Source organism: Saccoglossus kowalevskii, chromosome 18 (assembly GCF_978046115.1).
Source record: "Saccoglossus kowalevskii chromosome 18, keSacKowa6.1, whole genome shotgun sequence".
NCBI lineage: Eukaryota > Metazoa > Hemichordata > Enteropneusta > Harrimaniidae > Saccoglossus > Saccoglossus kowalevskii.
The window spans coordinates 7189079-7206987 of NC_140658.1; the positions used below are offsets into that span (position 1 = coordinate 7189079).

At 36.6% G+C, this 17909-nt stretch overlaps 1 protein-coding gene and 1 pseudogene across 1 annotated transcript; both read right to left on the reverse strand.

Moving 5' to 3' along the window:
* Positions 1-9576: 9576 nt before the first annotated feature.
* LOC102804840 (uncharacterized) lies at positions 9577-9906 on the reverse strand (annotated as a pseudogene).
* A 7377-nt stretch (positions 9907-17283) lies between these two features.
* On the reverse strand, positions 17284-17607 carry LOC100373489 (uncharacterized). Its single transcript, XM_002740361.1, has one exon. The coding sequence runs from the start codon at positions 17605-17607 to the stop codon at positions 17284-17286; it is 324 nt and encodes a 107-aa protein (XP_002740407.1).
* Positions 17608-17909: the final 302 nt, after the last annotated feature.

Genomic DNA, 17909 nt, shown 5'->3' on the forward strand with positions numbered 1-17909 from the left:
GTTTAAAAATTCTACATCCTATGAGAGCCACTACGATATTCAAACGGCTTTTTATGACATATTTATTCTCTGTCGCGAACTTTTAACTACTGGTCTCGATAGTGTAACAACATAGGTAACATTTCCATGTAAATCTGTCAACTTTGCACGAGATTTTCACAACTTTGTATGCACTTTGTTAATCACTTTGCGCTTGGGTAGTGGTTAATGTACTAACATAAATAGCTTTTTTAGACTGTTACATATTTTTGTTCTAAATTTAACTGCGGGGTTCTATACGAAATAACTTTGGGGGAAATATACACGCAAATCCACCAAATTTTCAAGAGCTTTTCACATTCTCAGGGTGTGTTTGTTCATTTTACAGCCGGCTCATATGACAGTCTGATAACATGGGAGGCTTCAAATGGATTTTATTCATTTTTAATACTTTATAACTGCAGAGTTAGATATAACAACAACTTAGATTAAATCAACACGCAAATCTACCAACTTTGCAATCGGTTTGGACAACTTTGCACGCTGTTTCAACAGTTTAGACCAAAGAGGTGCAGACTGCACATAAAAACAAAAAATCACTGACTGGTTTTCTCAGGTAGTCTCCCATACAAGAACTAACCTCGACCGATTTAACTTTACTTTTGGACCTGGTCGATCACCTGACCACTCATCTATCAGAGTTATTTGAAATTTCGTGTATTTGGCGGCCATTTAATGTTTGGAAATGTTTCAAAATTCTACATTCTTCGAGGTGCCACTACGATCTTCAAACGGCCTTTTATGATATATTTATTCAATTTCGCGAACTTTTAACTACTCGTCTCGATAATGTAACAATATAGGTAACATTTCCATGTAAATCTGACAACTTTGCTCGAGATTTTCACAACTTCGTATGCACTTTGTTAATCACTTTGCGCTTGGGTAGTGGTACAATGTACTAACATAAATAGCTTTTTTAGACTTTTACATATTTTTGTTCTAAATTTAACTGCGGGGTTCTTTGCGAAATGACCTAGGGGGAATATACACGGAAATCCACAATATTTTCATTCGCTCTTCACACTTTTAGGGTGTGTTTGTTTGTTTTACTTGTGGCTCATATGACGGTCTGCTAACATCGGAGGCTTCAAATGGATTTTATTCATTTTTCATACTTTATAACTGCAGGGTTAGATGTAACTACAACTTAGATCAAATAAAGACGCAAAACTTTGTAATCACTTTGAACAACTTTGCACGGTGTTTTAACAGCTTAAAACCCACGACGTGCCGACAGCATCGATAACTTGTTTTTGAAAATTAGATTTTAGATTTTAACATGAACATTTATTTACAATTACTTAACATTACAACTAATTCTCAGTTAAGTACAAGCTTTTAAAACTTAGATCAGGAGCACATTATTTTGTGGTAAAAATCTATATGTGTACATTTGTTAAAAACTGTATAGTATTAGAATATGCCACTTTACATTAAAAAATGTTTTACATGATATAACTTGCAATAATCAATTGTCCTTCTTCACACTTAGCAAGGGCTTCATTGATACACCATCGACTTATAAAGTAGTCTGTATTCATGTATTTTTTGAAGTAGTTGTATTCACCACAAATTCTTGATCGCAGTCATGATTTAAACACTTTTTGTAATTCTATCGGTAAATCATCATTGATGACGTTTCGCCTTGAAATGTGAATAGCTAGTTTCGCTGAAGATAGGATGTAATTCATCAGCGGTCTTACATGTTTAAGCTCTTTTCTGAGGGCGTTAATTGGTGTTCCAAGAACAAACCACCATTAAGGCAAAATGAAATTACCTCCAACTAGTTTTTTTTGCATATTGTTGCAACTAATTTAAACAAAGGTTGAAGGCGTGTGCACTGCAAAAAAATATGAATTAGATCATCTTTGTCTTGACAAAATATGCAGTTTGAGTTGGGACGATAGTTGCTTTTGAAAAGGAATGTACCTGTTGCGTAAGCTCCATGTAGGACACGCCACTGAAGGTCGCCTTCCTGTTTTGAAATAGGAAGTAAGTAGCAAGCACTAAAGTCAGGTCGTATTGCATTAGGAAGAGACAGCAAATCCTCTCCACACTGTGTTTAGATGGTCGGGCTGTTTTTCAAGCATTTGTGTATGTATCAAGAACTTGTATATTTTGCCTTTTTCTATTTTATATAACGGACAATTTAAAACTGTTTCATTCTCTACGTTATTATAAACTAGCTCCAGCAAATAGTAGAAGTTCTTATTAATGTTCTCTGTTTCTGTTGGTGTATCTGCAAAGTGCATGTCGATGGTTTCCTTGAAAGACTCGGGAATTGAGTTAAAAAGAATTTCCAGTGACTTGCCAAGAAGGAGCGTAGAGTACGTTTTATTTCAGCTGTATTTAGCCAGCGTTTCTCAGTGAAGTGTATTAAGTCCCTAATTTTTGATATACTGCCATCGACAAAATGTTTGAAGACAAAAGGCTCGTTTCGTAGAGAGTGCAAGATTAAGCTGTTATTGAAAAGTGGTTCACTGAGGATTGATGTTGTATCAGGTCGATCTCGCCGAATTGTCTTGAAGAGGGACCAGCAGTTGAGTAGATCATGATAAAATATTTGGTTGCAGCACAGATGAGTTCTGTGAAGATCAATTATAAACAATTGTTTTGTGTATTTAAATATATTTGTTTGACTTAGAAAGTAATCAGTAAAGGAAAAAGATGGATGATTTAAACCAGAATAGAGGTGTCGCTGTATGTATTGTAAGAGGAAAGATATTATACGACTGGAAAGGTGTACTACCCCTTGTCCTCCTTATTTCAGTGGTGTATACAAAAGAGTGGATGGTTTCCAGTGGCGCCCTTGCCACAAGAATTCAAGGAATATCTTTTCAATGTCATTGATTACAGAGCTTGGAGGACAAACAAGACGATGGAATAATTTGGTTGCGACAAGTTGATTGACAATAATGACTCTCCCTTGATATGAGATAGCATGGGGATAGCGCCCCCACCATTCAAGTTTTGAGGTAATTTTTTCGATTGCTTCATCCCAGTTTTGTTGGTTGTATCCTGTGTTATTACCTATGTATGTACCAAGTATTTTCGATCCAGTACTATTCCACTGAATCCCCAATGGTGAGTCAATACGGGTTCTCCAACTTCCTACCCATAATCCTTTGGATTTACTGTAGTTTACACGTGCGTTACTTGCACGTTCATAGATTTCAAGCCATTCTAGCAGTTTCTGAAAATCTCTATTTTCAGTCACAAAAAAGCTGACATCGTCTGCATACGCTGTAAGTTGGCATTTGCGATCGTTGGACCTTGGGATAGTTAGCCCTTTTATATTACTTTTAGTTCTTATCTTGTGCAATAGTGGTTCAATTGCTATTGCATATAATTGACCCGAGAGGGCGCAACCCTGTCTTATGCCACGTGAGAATGATACAGGTGCAGTTAATACACTATTGACCCGTACTAAACTTTCAGTATCTGTATAAATAAGCTTGATATAAGAGATAAAATTCTCACCAAAGCCGAATGCAGAAAGTGTATTGAAAAGATAGTTGTGGTTTTCTTGGTCAAGAGCTACAATTCCTAGCGGGATGTTGGCTTGGTTAGAGTATGTGACACAGTCACGTAGCAGGTGGATGTTGTCAAATATATGTCTATGAGGGATGGTGTAGCTCTGAGCAATATGGATGATTTGTCTTAGTACTAGTTTGAGACGTAAGGATAAGGCTTTGGTGAGAATTTTGTAATCAGCACAAAGGAGGCTGACTGGTCTCCAGTTTTTCAGCAGAGTGTTGTCTCCTTTTTAGGGAGAAGAGTTATTACTGCCCTACGGCAAGATAGTTGTAGTGCGCCATCAGTGACAGAGGTGGAAAAAACGTTATGCAGGTCATGGCCAAGTAAAAACCAAAATTTTTTATAAAACTCGACTGGTAGTCCATCGATGCCAGGGGTTCTTCCGTTCAAGATATTGTACACTGATTTAGAGAGTTCTTCATAAAAGATGGGATTGTCACTTTGAGAAGACAGTTCAGGGTCAAGCTGGGGAAGATTCTGAAGAATTGTATTTTGAGCTTCTTTGGAAATTGGAGATGGTGAAAACAAATCTGAGTAAAACTGCCTTGTTAAGTGACATATTGCATTTGTATCCTCCGTTAGTTTGTTGTCATTGTCACGGAGTTGCGCAATTGATTTTAGTGAACCTCTATTTTTTTCTAAGTCGAGAAAAAAACTACAGCAATTATCAGACTCATTAAAAAGTTGGTGACGAGATCGAATTGACGCCCCACGTACTCTTTGTTTACTATCCCCTTTAGTTCATCTTTTTTTAGAGAAAGTTCTTTAATTTATGCTTGGTTGTTGAAAAAACCTTCTAAGCGTTTTATTTCTTGAACAAGTGTTTCTTTCATTTTTTTATAATTACTTGACTTGTTAGAGCAATATTGTTTTGTTAGTTCTTTTATTTTGTGCTTGCCAATATCCCACCAGAATTGTATAGAATTGCATTTTTCTCTTTGCTTTTGCCACATTATCCAAAAATCTTCTATTATATCACAATATATTTCGTCTTCAATAAGGCTTGTGTTAAAACACCACAAGGAACTGCGGTTATTAATTTTCCGTTGTGATATCATAATAGTAACCAACTTATGGTCAGAGAAGTGAAAAGACGGATCAATTGATATTTGCACAACCTTAGACATAACTGAGTTATTGATGAAGAAAGTATCTAGTCGAGAGCAGCTGTTACCTCTTTCCCAAGTAAACTCTTTTTTGTTGGCGTGAATACGACGCCATGCATCGACCAATTTATAGCGGCTTAATATGGTCTGTAAAAAACGAGCAGATTGTGGGTGAGGCTCGGTTCCATTGTTGCGATCTATTATGGCGTTTAGCGTACAATTGAAGTCGCCTGCAATGATGATATGGATATTATTGCCTAGGTCGTGTATTGTTTTCTTGAGGATGTTATAGAATCCAAGGCGCTCAGAGCCATAGGTCGGTGCATATACATTGAGTATGTTGTATGATGACTCATTGATTGTGACATGTAGATGTAATAAATGTCCATCAACAATACTATGTGTTGGGTGCACGTCAATTTGTTTATTTGGGTGTGTGAGGATTGCTACACCAGCGGATGTATTAGTACCATGTGAAAAGTATATTGGGCGCGCCATACCACCTGCCACCTGGCTTCGTCGCCCGGGAGAGAATGAGTCTCTTGCAATAAATATAGGTCAGATTTGGTATTGACCTTTAGAAAGTTGAACAAATCATGACGTTTCAGATAGTCACGACAACCGTTAACATTCCATGTTGTTGTGGATATACGTGACATAATGGCAGTAATGGAAAATAAGTGCAGACAATTCATTATTACTTGTCTAGATCTGTGACATTTGAGCCCATATTCTCTAAAATCCACAATAGTAATGACGATGATAATATAAAAATGTAATGTGTGCTTAAATTCATGAACATAATTGTTTTATATATTACAGCAAAGCGTTTACAATCCACGGTAAGCAGACTGGTGGAGCAGAAAGTTCAGCAATTATGAGTGGGTATATAACGTGCAAAAAATAGAAAAGTATGTTGTTTGTACAAGTGTATATATAATTGATTGCAGTTTTTAAAAGGCGCTTTGAATCCGCAGTAAGCAGAATGCAAAACCTCTGACTACTGTATTTAAGTACTGGTGTCGACATAGTGGTAATATGTAAACGTACCTCCGTTAAGTATTTGTTTATATGAATATACATATAAATAGTTAGGATAGTAGCACAGGTTTTTGAGTTAGCAGACTTTTGTAATGTATTGGCATCTTAATAACATGGTGGTGCAACTCGAGTAAGATGCACAAACACAATTTATTGATATAAATATATAGTTGAATGGTTGTAATAGAATCAGAGAGTTTAGAGTCCGCGGTAAGCAGACTTGGAAAAATCTGACTGTATTTAGAGACTAATATTGGCATTTTAATGACATGATGGTGTAACTGATATAGGATGAACAAATACAGTTTATTGGTATGAATATATACATGAATGGTTGTAATAAGAATAGAGAGTTTAGAGTCTACAATGAGCACACTTGGAAAGACACGGCTACTGTAATCGGAGACTCGTAGCGCTATATTAATAGCACGTAGGCTTAGTTTTAGTAAGATATGTACACCTGGGGTAATCGGACTTTTGCATGTGGATGCCGATATTGGCATATTATGGGTTTGCTGATATATCTCAGATATCTCATATAAGTAAAATACAATTATGAGAGAATACGAGTTATTTATTTCAGCGCTTACAAAGCGGTTAGAGTACGTAGTAAGCAACATAGTTTAATCAGATTAATATTGATGAGAACAGTATTTGATATCACCATAGTAACAGGTGAGTATAAGCATTGTGAGATAAATAAATCTAGTGTGTTGGCAGCTGTGTTTGTGTGGTATATTTTGTTTTTTATAACAGTTTTACAGTTCACAGTGAATAGACTTGGTACACTAAGACTCGTGCACATATTCAAGGGAACCCGAATCACCATAGAAATGAGTAAATGTAACGTTCTTAGAAAATAAAGATGCATGTGAGTATATATGGAAATCATTTCATTTTTAATAAAATCAGTATACTCTATAACTCTTATAATACGCAAGATTGTTATGTTCGATCCTGTTTGCTTATTCGCACAGAATAGCGGGATGACTGTGAGTAGAAATATTATTGCAGATGCGCGCGATTTTCCCAAGTAGCCAAGAGTATTGACTATACCGGGAATAAGTTTAACATTCGTATATATATAGTGAAGAAATGCGAGACCCATCACTGTTTTGGATGTATTAAATTTAGAGACTTGATGTGTTTCTGCAATTTGATTAACACCTTTTGAATACGAGACTTTTGTAGTGCACTTGGTATGCCAGAGGTGCGCAGCTGGTTAAACGAATTGTACAATTTCCTAGCATCGAGACAAAAGTCTAAGCATCGATCTAGGATTTTCTTTGAACCATTAATATCTACCAACAGTTTCATAAGTTGGTCAAATATATATGCGTTCGGCTCCACTAAACCCTCGGCGTGTCTACACATCGGGGCCCAAATATCGGAGCCCAAATCACGCCCTCAATCGTCTTCTTCAAGTAACCTCCCATTTTAATTATGACGGAGACAGCGTGGTTCCCGGCTTGACGAAGAGGTACGCGCCCTAATATATATTAAGAAATACTGTGATAGATTGATAGCTCAACGGGAAACAGGAAAATGACGTACGAAATTATGCGACAAAAACTTGAAAGAACGACTAAACATATCCAATGAAAATAAAAAGAAATTTTTAAAGATACCGAAGATAAAAATCGTAGAAAATTTCAAAACAAAAGGTCAAAGCGTCTCGGAGCTATTTTTTTTTTTAAGTTCCGGGATGTGTACTAAAAAGAAGCTGAGATAATTGCTAATTTGCATAACAATTCACTCAGTAAGAAGTTTGCAAATGGTCATAATTAAAATGTCTGTAACAGTTCTAAATTTAAATGTATTATCGTTTTGTTAAAAGTTAAATATATTGCATAATATGGAGTTCCCGTCATTTCTTTTTTTCACCATGTTTCTTTTTTATTATTTATGTACGGCATTGCTAAATCTCGCTGAGCATTCAAAATAGAGAATGTTTGCACCTGTTATCTATATTTTAAAATCGTTTTTTGAGTATGTTCCACCATTCACAATTCTACAAAATGTTAACAGTCTATAGCCAAGACTGCATTCCTGCTATGCTATGCCGCCCTCAACGACGGAACGAGACAGTGAGTAAATAGGTTGAAGGGAGCAAGGACCTGTTCAGGCTTTATACCAAGTTCATAACCAAAATTGGATGGTCGCTGTTATTGTAGTTGCAGTTAGCGCTGTTTTCAAAATTCAGTTGAAAGGGTTGCTTTTGTTTTTACAGAACACTCTACGTTTACCACCCAAGTGCCCCGGAGGTTGGGGAGCCCTGAATGACAAGTATGCTACTTACATTCAATACACGTTATACATTAACCTATACGTGGGCCATGTACAAACACTGGCATTTTAGGAGACACACATGTCAGTTCTTTGTAAAAATATAAAAACACTAGCAGTATGCCTGTATCAAGGCTGACATAGATTAGTAGCCATATATCATCTACTCGCTACATTTATCACGGGATTACACATAAGTCATAACCTATGCAATGCTGACTTACCGCTGATGGGCGTCTATATGACAGGTATACCATTTCATTAGAACTTAGGCTCGGCGCTTGGCACTTGTTACTGTTCGAATAAAGTACAAACACTTCTCAAGAAGATGACGCATGCATTAGTAGTAAACTCAAGTTATTTGTTGACTTTATGATGCATGGTAAAAATTCTAAATGTGTCTAAATGTAACGTGGACTGAGTTGCTGGCAAACTTTTAATCTTTGTAAACAAACGTAAACACATTATGGGGAGTGAACTAACAGGTTTTTATATTTATAAAATCATAAGCCTTAGATAAAACTACAGTTATTTTGAAGCGGAACTTCAATAAAAAACAATTATGTAGGATTTTAGACTACGCTATAGACACCACGCAGTGTGTTCAAATTCCGTGTACACAAACGTAGTCACATGTCTCATGGGTCCTACGCGACAGCAACGACTGTGGTGATGATATTCAAAACATGAAATTAAAAACGGTTTTTGTAGCCGAAATACCACAAAATCAGAAATGAGTCGAGAATCCCAATAAGTCAGGAAATATAAAAACGAATATAAATGGAAGCAAGCAACGTCGCTAAAACGTCGCTGTAATGTCGTTCTGGCAGGGCTTCCAATCACAGGGATCCCTTTTCAGCCACAGTATCTGAAATATAGCGCTTTTGTTCGAAAAGTGTTCTACCCTTTCAACATACATTACTGGAAGTATAAATGTAAAGCTTAAACATTGCTTAAAATCTTCCTTAAGCAGTAAAAGTTAATTAATTCTGTCAGAAAATGACTCATAAAATTCATCACTTCTGTCAAAAAACAACCAAGGTCTGAAAAAGTGAACACTATTAAGAAATTGTCTGAAAAAGAGTGTGCGTCCAGTGGTGCAGTCGACAAACCCCTACCACTTTTCCAGGTCAGCCTCTAGACATATAGGCAATGATATTGTGTTCGGGGGATCACGTGGTCATGGCGTCACCGTCATCATCATCCCAGCTGCCGTCACTTTTTTCTCATTAAGTTCAAGGTTAGGGTGTCAAGCGATCACTGTCCTGTTCAAAGACTTTTCTTTTCTGTTTCGCTTTTGTCTTTCAGCGTCAGAAAACGTTTGAGTATTGTCGAGAGGAGATTTCGAAAGTTAATGATATCATAATGTAGATAAAATAGGTAGATAAACTCGACGTACTACGTGTTAAATATATATGTCATGAGTTTGAACAGCGCAGTTAAGTACCAGGTTAAAAAAACGACTAATTAAGTATCTCACTAATGTGGCAAAATTTCGGTTCTTTTGTGTGCAGGCTTTGGCGACAAGCCCCAGATTCTCTTGGATGTTTTCGTCGACCAGTGATTAAAACCTCGCCATTGGAGCATCGCTCGGTACAGACTTCAATTCCTGTGCTTCTTGTGTGAGTGAGCAATACGGACAGAAGCAGTGCATTAACATGTCGTTCAAATTACTTCCCTTTATACTTCGATCGTGACGGATCTTGCCTCGGATCTGAGCCGCACAGATGCAATGGACGATAGGGACCAAGTAGAGCAATGTATGGAGCAGACAACCTTCGCCGACTGCCTCGGCGTTCTTCCCAGCGGTATAGCATGGCACGAAGTACGTCACGATGCACAGACCTAAATCATTGAAGCAGCCACACAGACCGTGATTCCATTTACCAGACATGTTCTTCAGAAGATGCCAGAAAAGTACGTTCACAATAAGGTGCAGCGTTTTCTACGCGAAGTACTGAAGAGTCTGATCACAGAGAGTGAAGTGCGCACGCACAGTCACTCACATCGATGTGTTTACCAATCAGGAGGTGGTAATAAATAATCTGGAAGACATAAATTGTTTAACTACTTAGCGTGGGATGTTTGTCCGGACGCAAATAAATTTAATGTCAGCGGCGTTGTTTGCTTGCCAAAGCAAAGGCTTTGTCACTAGTCTGTGTTGACGTGTGATGAATCCCTGAGAAGTTTGGAAAAACAAACTATTATAAAATTCAGCAGGAAAACGAAATTTTCTTTCATACTTCTTCGTTCAGAGTATAGATCGCGCACTCTAGTGGCAAAACGCTTCTATGACGTAGACATGATTTCGTACACATGGACAACCATGTTTGGTTGTGTGCTCGTGGATCATCGAGAATCTAATAAAACCTCCCTCAAATCTTTGTTGATAGACGAATACAGATCAAAACTATGATATCGATGCTATTTTTCTAGACCGGTCTTCGTGTCCCTCATTTACGTCACAGCAGCGCATCGTCACTGGGGGCGCGATTTATGGAAAACATGTTTTGTAATTACAATCAGTAACACTAAATGATTTAGAGGCGAGTGTCCTTACCGGGGTAAATGACCAAGCCTACAAACATCTAGACCGTGACCTATATAAAACATATATTCCTAAGTGATTTATTTATATTATGATCAAACACGACCTTCTCATCTAGCGTGTTATTTTAACAGCTGTCCTAGACTTTCATACAGTGTCTTGTTCATTTTTTGGTGTTTTTTCAATAAAAATAAAATATTCTGTATATATGGCGAAGGCCGGGTTACAAGAGATTACATGCCGGTCTACAGATATCCTGCAAATTGAATGTCGCTAATATGATAATAGCTAAATTATGATAAAATAGGTTACTGTAAAAGGGTTAATTATTCACTGGGTTTTAATTTAGCTTATTTCGCTGACTGGAATATGAGCTAAATTAAAACCCAGCGAATATGTAAAATTCAGCTAAATGATAAAACTGTGAATTTAAAACCCACTGAATATGCCTGAAATGGTAAATCAGTGAAATTTAAACCCAGTGAAAATTAGTCATTTTACAGTATTATAATGAAATAAATTATTGACACTAAGGTTTCGCAAATTCGTGAAGTTAGTCGACTTTGCATCAGCCTATGTCGACGTGCTTTACAGCACACACAATATACGTTAAACATTAACCAATATGAAACATATATCATTTATATGACGATAGACAAACATCAGCTAAATAAATGCACGCGGGTGGCATACTTTAATAGCTATGTGTATATATAGTGTTTACATTCATTGCTGGATTAAAGTCCAGACGGGATCTAGATGTGAGAGACTGAAAGGACGTGTTCTTTTTATATTGCTTGCTAGGCCGTATAGTCATTTCTCTGGAATGTGTGTTATACTGAAAAAACGTGTAGTTTTAGATAAAACATGCTATTTTAGCTAATTTAGCTAATCTTTAATTTCGCTAATACAAGATGTCGCTAATTTAAGATAAAATATATTCCCACAATTAAAGGTGACACTTTTAGCTAAATTGAGATTTTCTTAATTCATACATTGAGTAAGATTCGCTAAAATTGCATGATTTTCACAGTACTGTCAATATTTTTTTATTCCCCAGACTTAATTAAAATCGAAGCAGCTGCATTTCTGATTTGGTATAAGTTCACATTATATTCGGGTTCGTATTTGGCTTAGTTTTCGAATTCGTAAATTGACATTGGGATAAAACTCAATTTCTATCGGAATTGAAACATACACGCAGCATATGTAACACCTCGTGTCTTTAGAGGGTTGCGTTATTGGGAAATGTATCAAACGAACGAAACCACTTGGCCGTTTCCAAGGTGGCGTTCCAACGACTTGTGACGTAACTTTTGAAACACACGTTGGCTACGCTACTATTGCTTCTATATTGATTATAATTGACTCGATAGAAAATTGCGTCGTGAAATGGGTGATATCAAGGCCGAAGACTTAAAGATATTGGCGCAAACTTGTAAAATGCGCTAAATTAAAACCCAGTGAATATGTAAAATTTTGCATAGAACACATTATCTAAATGATAAAACCGTAAATTTAAAACCCACTGAATATGCCTGAAATGGTCAATCAGTGAAATTTAAACCCAGTGAAAATTTGTAACTTTACAGTACCAAAGCAATTGCTGCGCATGCGCATCACATACTTTAATTGTTTCATCGATGTGAGATTCAAGAAAACGTTTCTAGTTTTTACATCATAATCCAATGTATTTATCAACGTGCATTATCAAACAACAATCTTAACAATGCATTATTCTCATGTATATTGCATATTTAAAAAGGACGGATGCTTGTAAAAAAAAATACGTGCCATACCACTCATATCAGATATTCTCTGACCACAAAATGGCTGTACAACTGCGATATATAACTATATTGCATCGTTTACATGATTTTCGGATTATGAACAATACATAGTAAAACGTTTTTACATACTACTGTTATAGTAAATTCAAAGCGTGGCACTGTTTGCAAACGCGAATCCCATTGTACATGTAATACATTGATTGTATAGGAAAGAAATGGGTTTCCACCATATTGGATTTTACAAAGGATTATGGGATAAAAAATTGAACCATAGAGGGCCTTTCTGGGGGGGGTCATATCTTTTCCATACAACAATGTTCTAACATCAACTGTAAGCCTCCCTCGTTATCAAGCAAACTGTGTTTTTTTCTTTAAATTGTATGTTGAACTTTCAATTAATTTTATTGGGAAAACTGTTTTGACACTGTCACCACACACTTAAAATGTCTCTTAACACTGATGTAAAATAAACACAAACATGTTACTAGACAAAACAGATACATGTTTACAAACATAGCTGCTGGCTGGATACGAGTTTGTGTTGGAGGCGCTTTCACGTTGCGAGAGGGCTTTAATTTAAAGATGGACTCAATCAATAAATCTAACAAACGGTGCTTAATAACAAACAAGCCCAATGAATAATAATAATAATAATAATAATAATAATAATAATAATAATAATAATAATAATAATAATAATAATAATAATAATAATAATAATAATAATAATAGTAATAATATGGATAAAAACATTTACAAATATGAACTTATTGTACGGACTTTAACCCGTTGAACGCCAAAATAAACGTTTGTTATCCATGTCATTTTATCTGAAAATCTAAAAAGAAATAACACCATTTATACTAAATATAAATAGTTCGTTCACATCACCAATGGAGACACCATCTCCGAGCATAGTTACCGAACTTTGTTGTGACACATGCAATGTAACCACGTGATTTATAGGGGGAACAGTGCCGTATGGATTAGTAAATATTTGTATTGCTTTGCAGAGTTATATATCCACATTTGACAACCAACACCTGCATGTCAGTCTAGTACAGTAAGGGTTAGTTAAGTAAACACTTCGGAATCTGTTGATGCAATGTGCTTACACCTTTATTACAGTTCATATTCCAACCCCGAGTCTGTATTTACCAAAGTATGAAACATAATCTGGTCCACGTCTATACGATGTACCATTTATGACTTTAGAATTATAGTTGAAAACATATTTGCATATAAAATCAGTTGAGTTCCAATTACATGATTTCAGCCATGTACACCATGTACGCCAGTGGCCACGAGTTTGAATTTCCGATTTATATCATTGCGAAAACTATAACATTTAATATATTTAGCAGGTAATTAATTCTCAGACGATGAGGAAGGACTCTATCTTCTTATTATCCACTTTAACATTAGCAAATACTCGTCTTTACATTCTAAATCGAAATATGGCTGCGGTGATTAACATAGCACGATTTGCTTTCCTCGTGATAGTTGACTGAAACGAGGTAAGATGTGGACGTATTATGTCATATGGATCATTAAAGCTGATATGTTAGTAGCAATTTAAGATTGGTCATTTCAGTCATAATATGATAATTGTACAACAGTACTTCGGCATTCTCGGAGCAGACATCCGGGCATTTTCACCGCCTGGCAATCACCAGGGTGAAAACAAAAGCCGAAACTCTCAGAAAACTGTACTTTTGGATAGTTGTTGAGACTCTCGTGAATAATGTAATTTGATAACCCCTATATGTGCAACATATATAAATTTGGTTGCTCCGGATTACTTCAAAGCTTGTCCTGATTTTTAACTGTTTTCACCGGCTCTTCGAGCGTCGTTCCACAGCAGCTCACGCAGTGTGGCGCGTCTTAGCAACGTAGAACGTTACTGCGGCTTTGTTGTCAACGATGTCACCAATGCGCATGTTGTACCAAATGCATCAAAAGCAGTACCCACCCTTATATTGCTGTATATGTTTATCAAATTACCCGTTGAATAATGTCTTTGCAGTATTCCTGTTAGAAAGCCTCCCACCAGCTTCACATCACGTTTCAATTAAATATATGTAAAAAAAAACAAAAAAACATGTAAATCGGGCTAATGTTTTGGTTCAAGAAAAATTATGTATTATTTTATCGAGATGTGATTAACATATAACGCATATAGAAATGCGTTCCCAGGATGCAGTAGAACCGCCATAATCGTTTGCCAACATAATAAACAATGCCCGAAAAAAAAAGTTGTTTCAAGAAGATGTTGTGCGTTTGAATGTCACTTCATCACAATTACCGATAATAGTTCTGCGGCTGATTTTGTAAAAATTTAAAGAACATATTAAGAATGGTAAAGGAAATAAATACACACGAGATGTTTGTTAATTATAGCATTTTTTTCCGTCTAACTGTTCATATATATTTTCAATGGCTTCAATTTTCTTAACGAACGCCTTCTCATACCACGCATTTTTAAACATAATTTGAGAACAAGGTACCATATATATCGCTATATGAGGCAGTGGGTCTGTTTTTCATGATGCTATTCATTTTTTTAATATTTAACATAAGCCAAGATCAATTACGACTTTATAGATTTTTTTAGAAATAACATGTGTGGTATCATCGGCTACCTTCGTAGTTCGTTAGAGTAATTATGAGTCATTGGAAAACCAAGGCTGGACAATATTGTCGAGCACCGCGTTGCAAATAAAAAAGGCTGAAATACGTAGCACACTTCAATTGACAGTTGATTTATTTAATGAACTCATTTCAGAAATTGAATGTATTCATTACTTTAAATAAAAATAGGCTACTCTATAGTGTCAAAAGCTTTGCAAAAATTTAAAAATAGATTCAGTATAATTTATTATTATATATATATATATATTGACTGATGAAACGTTTTTTGGGCATGCGGTTTGGTCACTATTGATTATTGTGTTTAAAACTTGTTGTAAGCTTGGTGAGAGCACAAATAAAGCAATAATTTTATAATCTTGGTTTGGAGGAATTATGGGTTTCCAGTTTTCGTGGAGCTTTCTTCCATTTTTTCTGTCTGAATTAAGCGGAGTTCCCGAGAAAGCGACAACATTCTGTTCTCTGTACATTGTATGAATGCCGCGTATATGTACACTAAGTCATACGATCACCCAGTAAGACTTAAATCTAGCAGGTAGTCCATCACTATCTGGCGATTTATCATTTTTTGGGCTTATTAACAGCTTTTGTTCACTCAATAAAAGAGATATCGTTATTACGTTCATGCTATTCATTGTTAATAACGGATTTTTCAGATTAATATTATTTAAGTAAGTATCATTTTCATCGTTCAAGAAATTCACAAAAGGGTCTAGGTATGTATAGTATGAGCTCATGAGTTCCACAAAAGTGTTGTCACCAACACAGTCATAGACATTTAATGTCATGTTCGTCTCCCCGTTTTTTCAAGGTTCAAAAGTATTATGCCTGTCGCCCTCTACAGCTCATTTAAACGTGCTACAATTTGCTCACCGTTAGTTTCATCTGCGTTGAGTTGTTCACGTTTTAGAGGCGGCAGCACGAAGTTTTGCACGGGGGTGAGATTTGCTCACCAACCTTGCGCCGAAGAGGGTCCGGTGGCATGTTCCCCCTCAAAAATTTGGAAATATAGACCCTCTGAACGCTATTTCCTGCATTTTGAGGGGCGATGGTTTCAGCTTGATTTTGGAAGGGCGACGCCCCCAACATTTTTTCGAGGGGGCGACCGCCCCTTCTGCCCCCCTTCTGCCGTCGCCACTGCGTATGATTCATTAAGAATGTTGGGATAAAGCCTTTCGTATATATACTATAGGTACATCACGTTTTAATTTAAGACGATGCAGTAGTTCGCGTATGCATTGTGTGTGTAATCTCGTATACGGCATTTGCATATTTCCCACATCTTCGGTTATTCAATATTTAATCTCCGTCAAGTTTATATATTAAGTTTCCTTAACACGCTCTATTGCAGCCCCCCCCCCTCCCCACTTCACATTAAATACATAACATGATTAATTTATTGGAACCTTGTGAATTAAGTTATCGAGTCGCCGACTTCCTCTTTCATCATAATCACCATCACGCGCGTGTACACATGTCTCAACGGCCGTGTATATTCGAGATGGTGTCGTGACTTCTGTTAAATGCTAGTAAACGAATCAAAACGAATGTCAACAAATAAATATAAAATTTTACGTTTTTGTAATTAGAAATGGAAAACATTTAACAATTTGTTGGGGCCCATTCCCTAAAGTTTATCATTCACCCCAGGCTTGGACAGAAGCTCACGAACTTTAATAATTTTGACCACACCCATTTTTCAAATCGCAATTAATAATAACGTAGAATATACAACGCTGATTTATGGTAAAGACGTAAACAAGATGCTCACATTTCACGATGGTTTTGGTTTGTTTTACGTAACAATTATAATTCATTATCAATCATTTACATTCAAAGTAACACATTTTCGCAGGTAGCATATACGTTTTCTTCAAAAACTAAGAGTTATAAACTTATTAATTATTATGAAGTATTAAGCGTCATGACAACCGTTTGGTGCTGATTCGTGTTGAGACCATGTCGGCATTGTGGAATAGAACATCTTACGAAGAAAAAGAAACTTTTCAATTGTACCATTCTGTGTCCATGAACACACTGGGTGTGATGCTGGGGGTAATCATCAGCGTCGGATTGTGGTGGATAGAATGAAACTGTGTGACTGCACCGTATTTTCTGAATTCTATGACTACTGTACCCAGCAGCAATGTCAACACTTCGTTCTATTTTATAAATGGCGACATTCATTTGGTAAAAGTGCGGAAAATCATCTTGAATAGTGACTCTCGATTGGCATCTAAATTACTTTGGTCACGTGCAAGCAAGCAATATGTTGTACTACGCATCATTCTCTGCTCATCGATTGTCCCCCAGGGTTCTTCACTTGTATAGCCTCTTGAACGAGAGTACACAGTGGGCAGCAAAACACCATCAAACAGTCGTTGAGCGTATCGCCTTCTATACCATATTTTTCACGTACCCGACCACGGACTTTTACGAGGCAGACCATGTTGAGAATCGGAACAAACAAACTAAGGGCGTAGGTACAGCAACTTTCTCCAAGGGTTTCGGCGGTTTTTCCGAAGGTGTAGCAGGGAAGGATATAAGTGACGACACAGAGGCCGCATTCGCTGAAACATCCAAATAAGCCACTGTCCCACTCAGTCATTTTGATGTCGACTATTTCTTTCGTCGTTCACCCAGCTGCGAGAGATAATGGAGGGTGTTGTTTCACCAGTCACGATAATTGAAGTACTGAGAGCTAGGGCGATGATATGCCATGTACCCGGCGGTGTTTATTTTTGCAATGACAGCGTTGTCATGGAGCAACAAGAAATTTGAATCTGAAAATAATTGGCTCAAACACAATCACAAAAATTAAATACGTAAATGGGTGGCATATTGTCGATGAAAAATGTCTTAAAACAAACATATCGACAATATGCCATCCATTTATTTATTATCGTGTGC

Coding starts and splice junctions, on each gene's coding strand:
- LOC100373489 (XM_002740361.1), bottom strand. CDS start 17,607: ATGACTGAGTGGGACAGTGGCTTATTTGGATGTTTCAGCGAATGCGGC.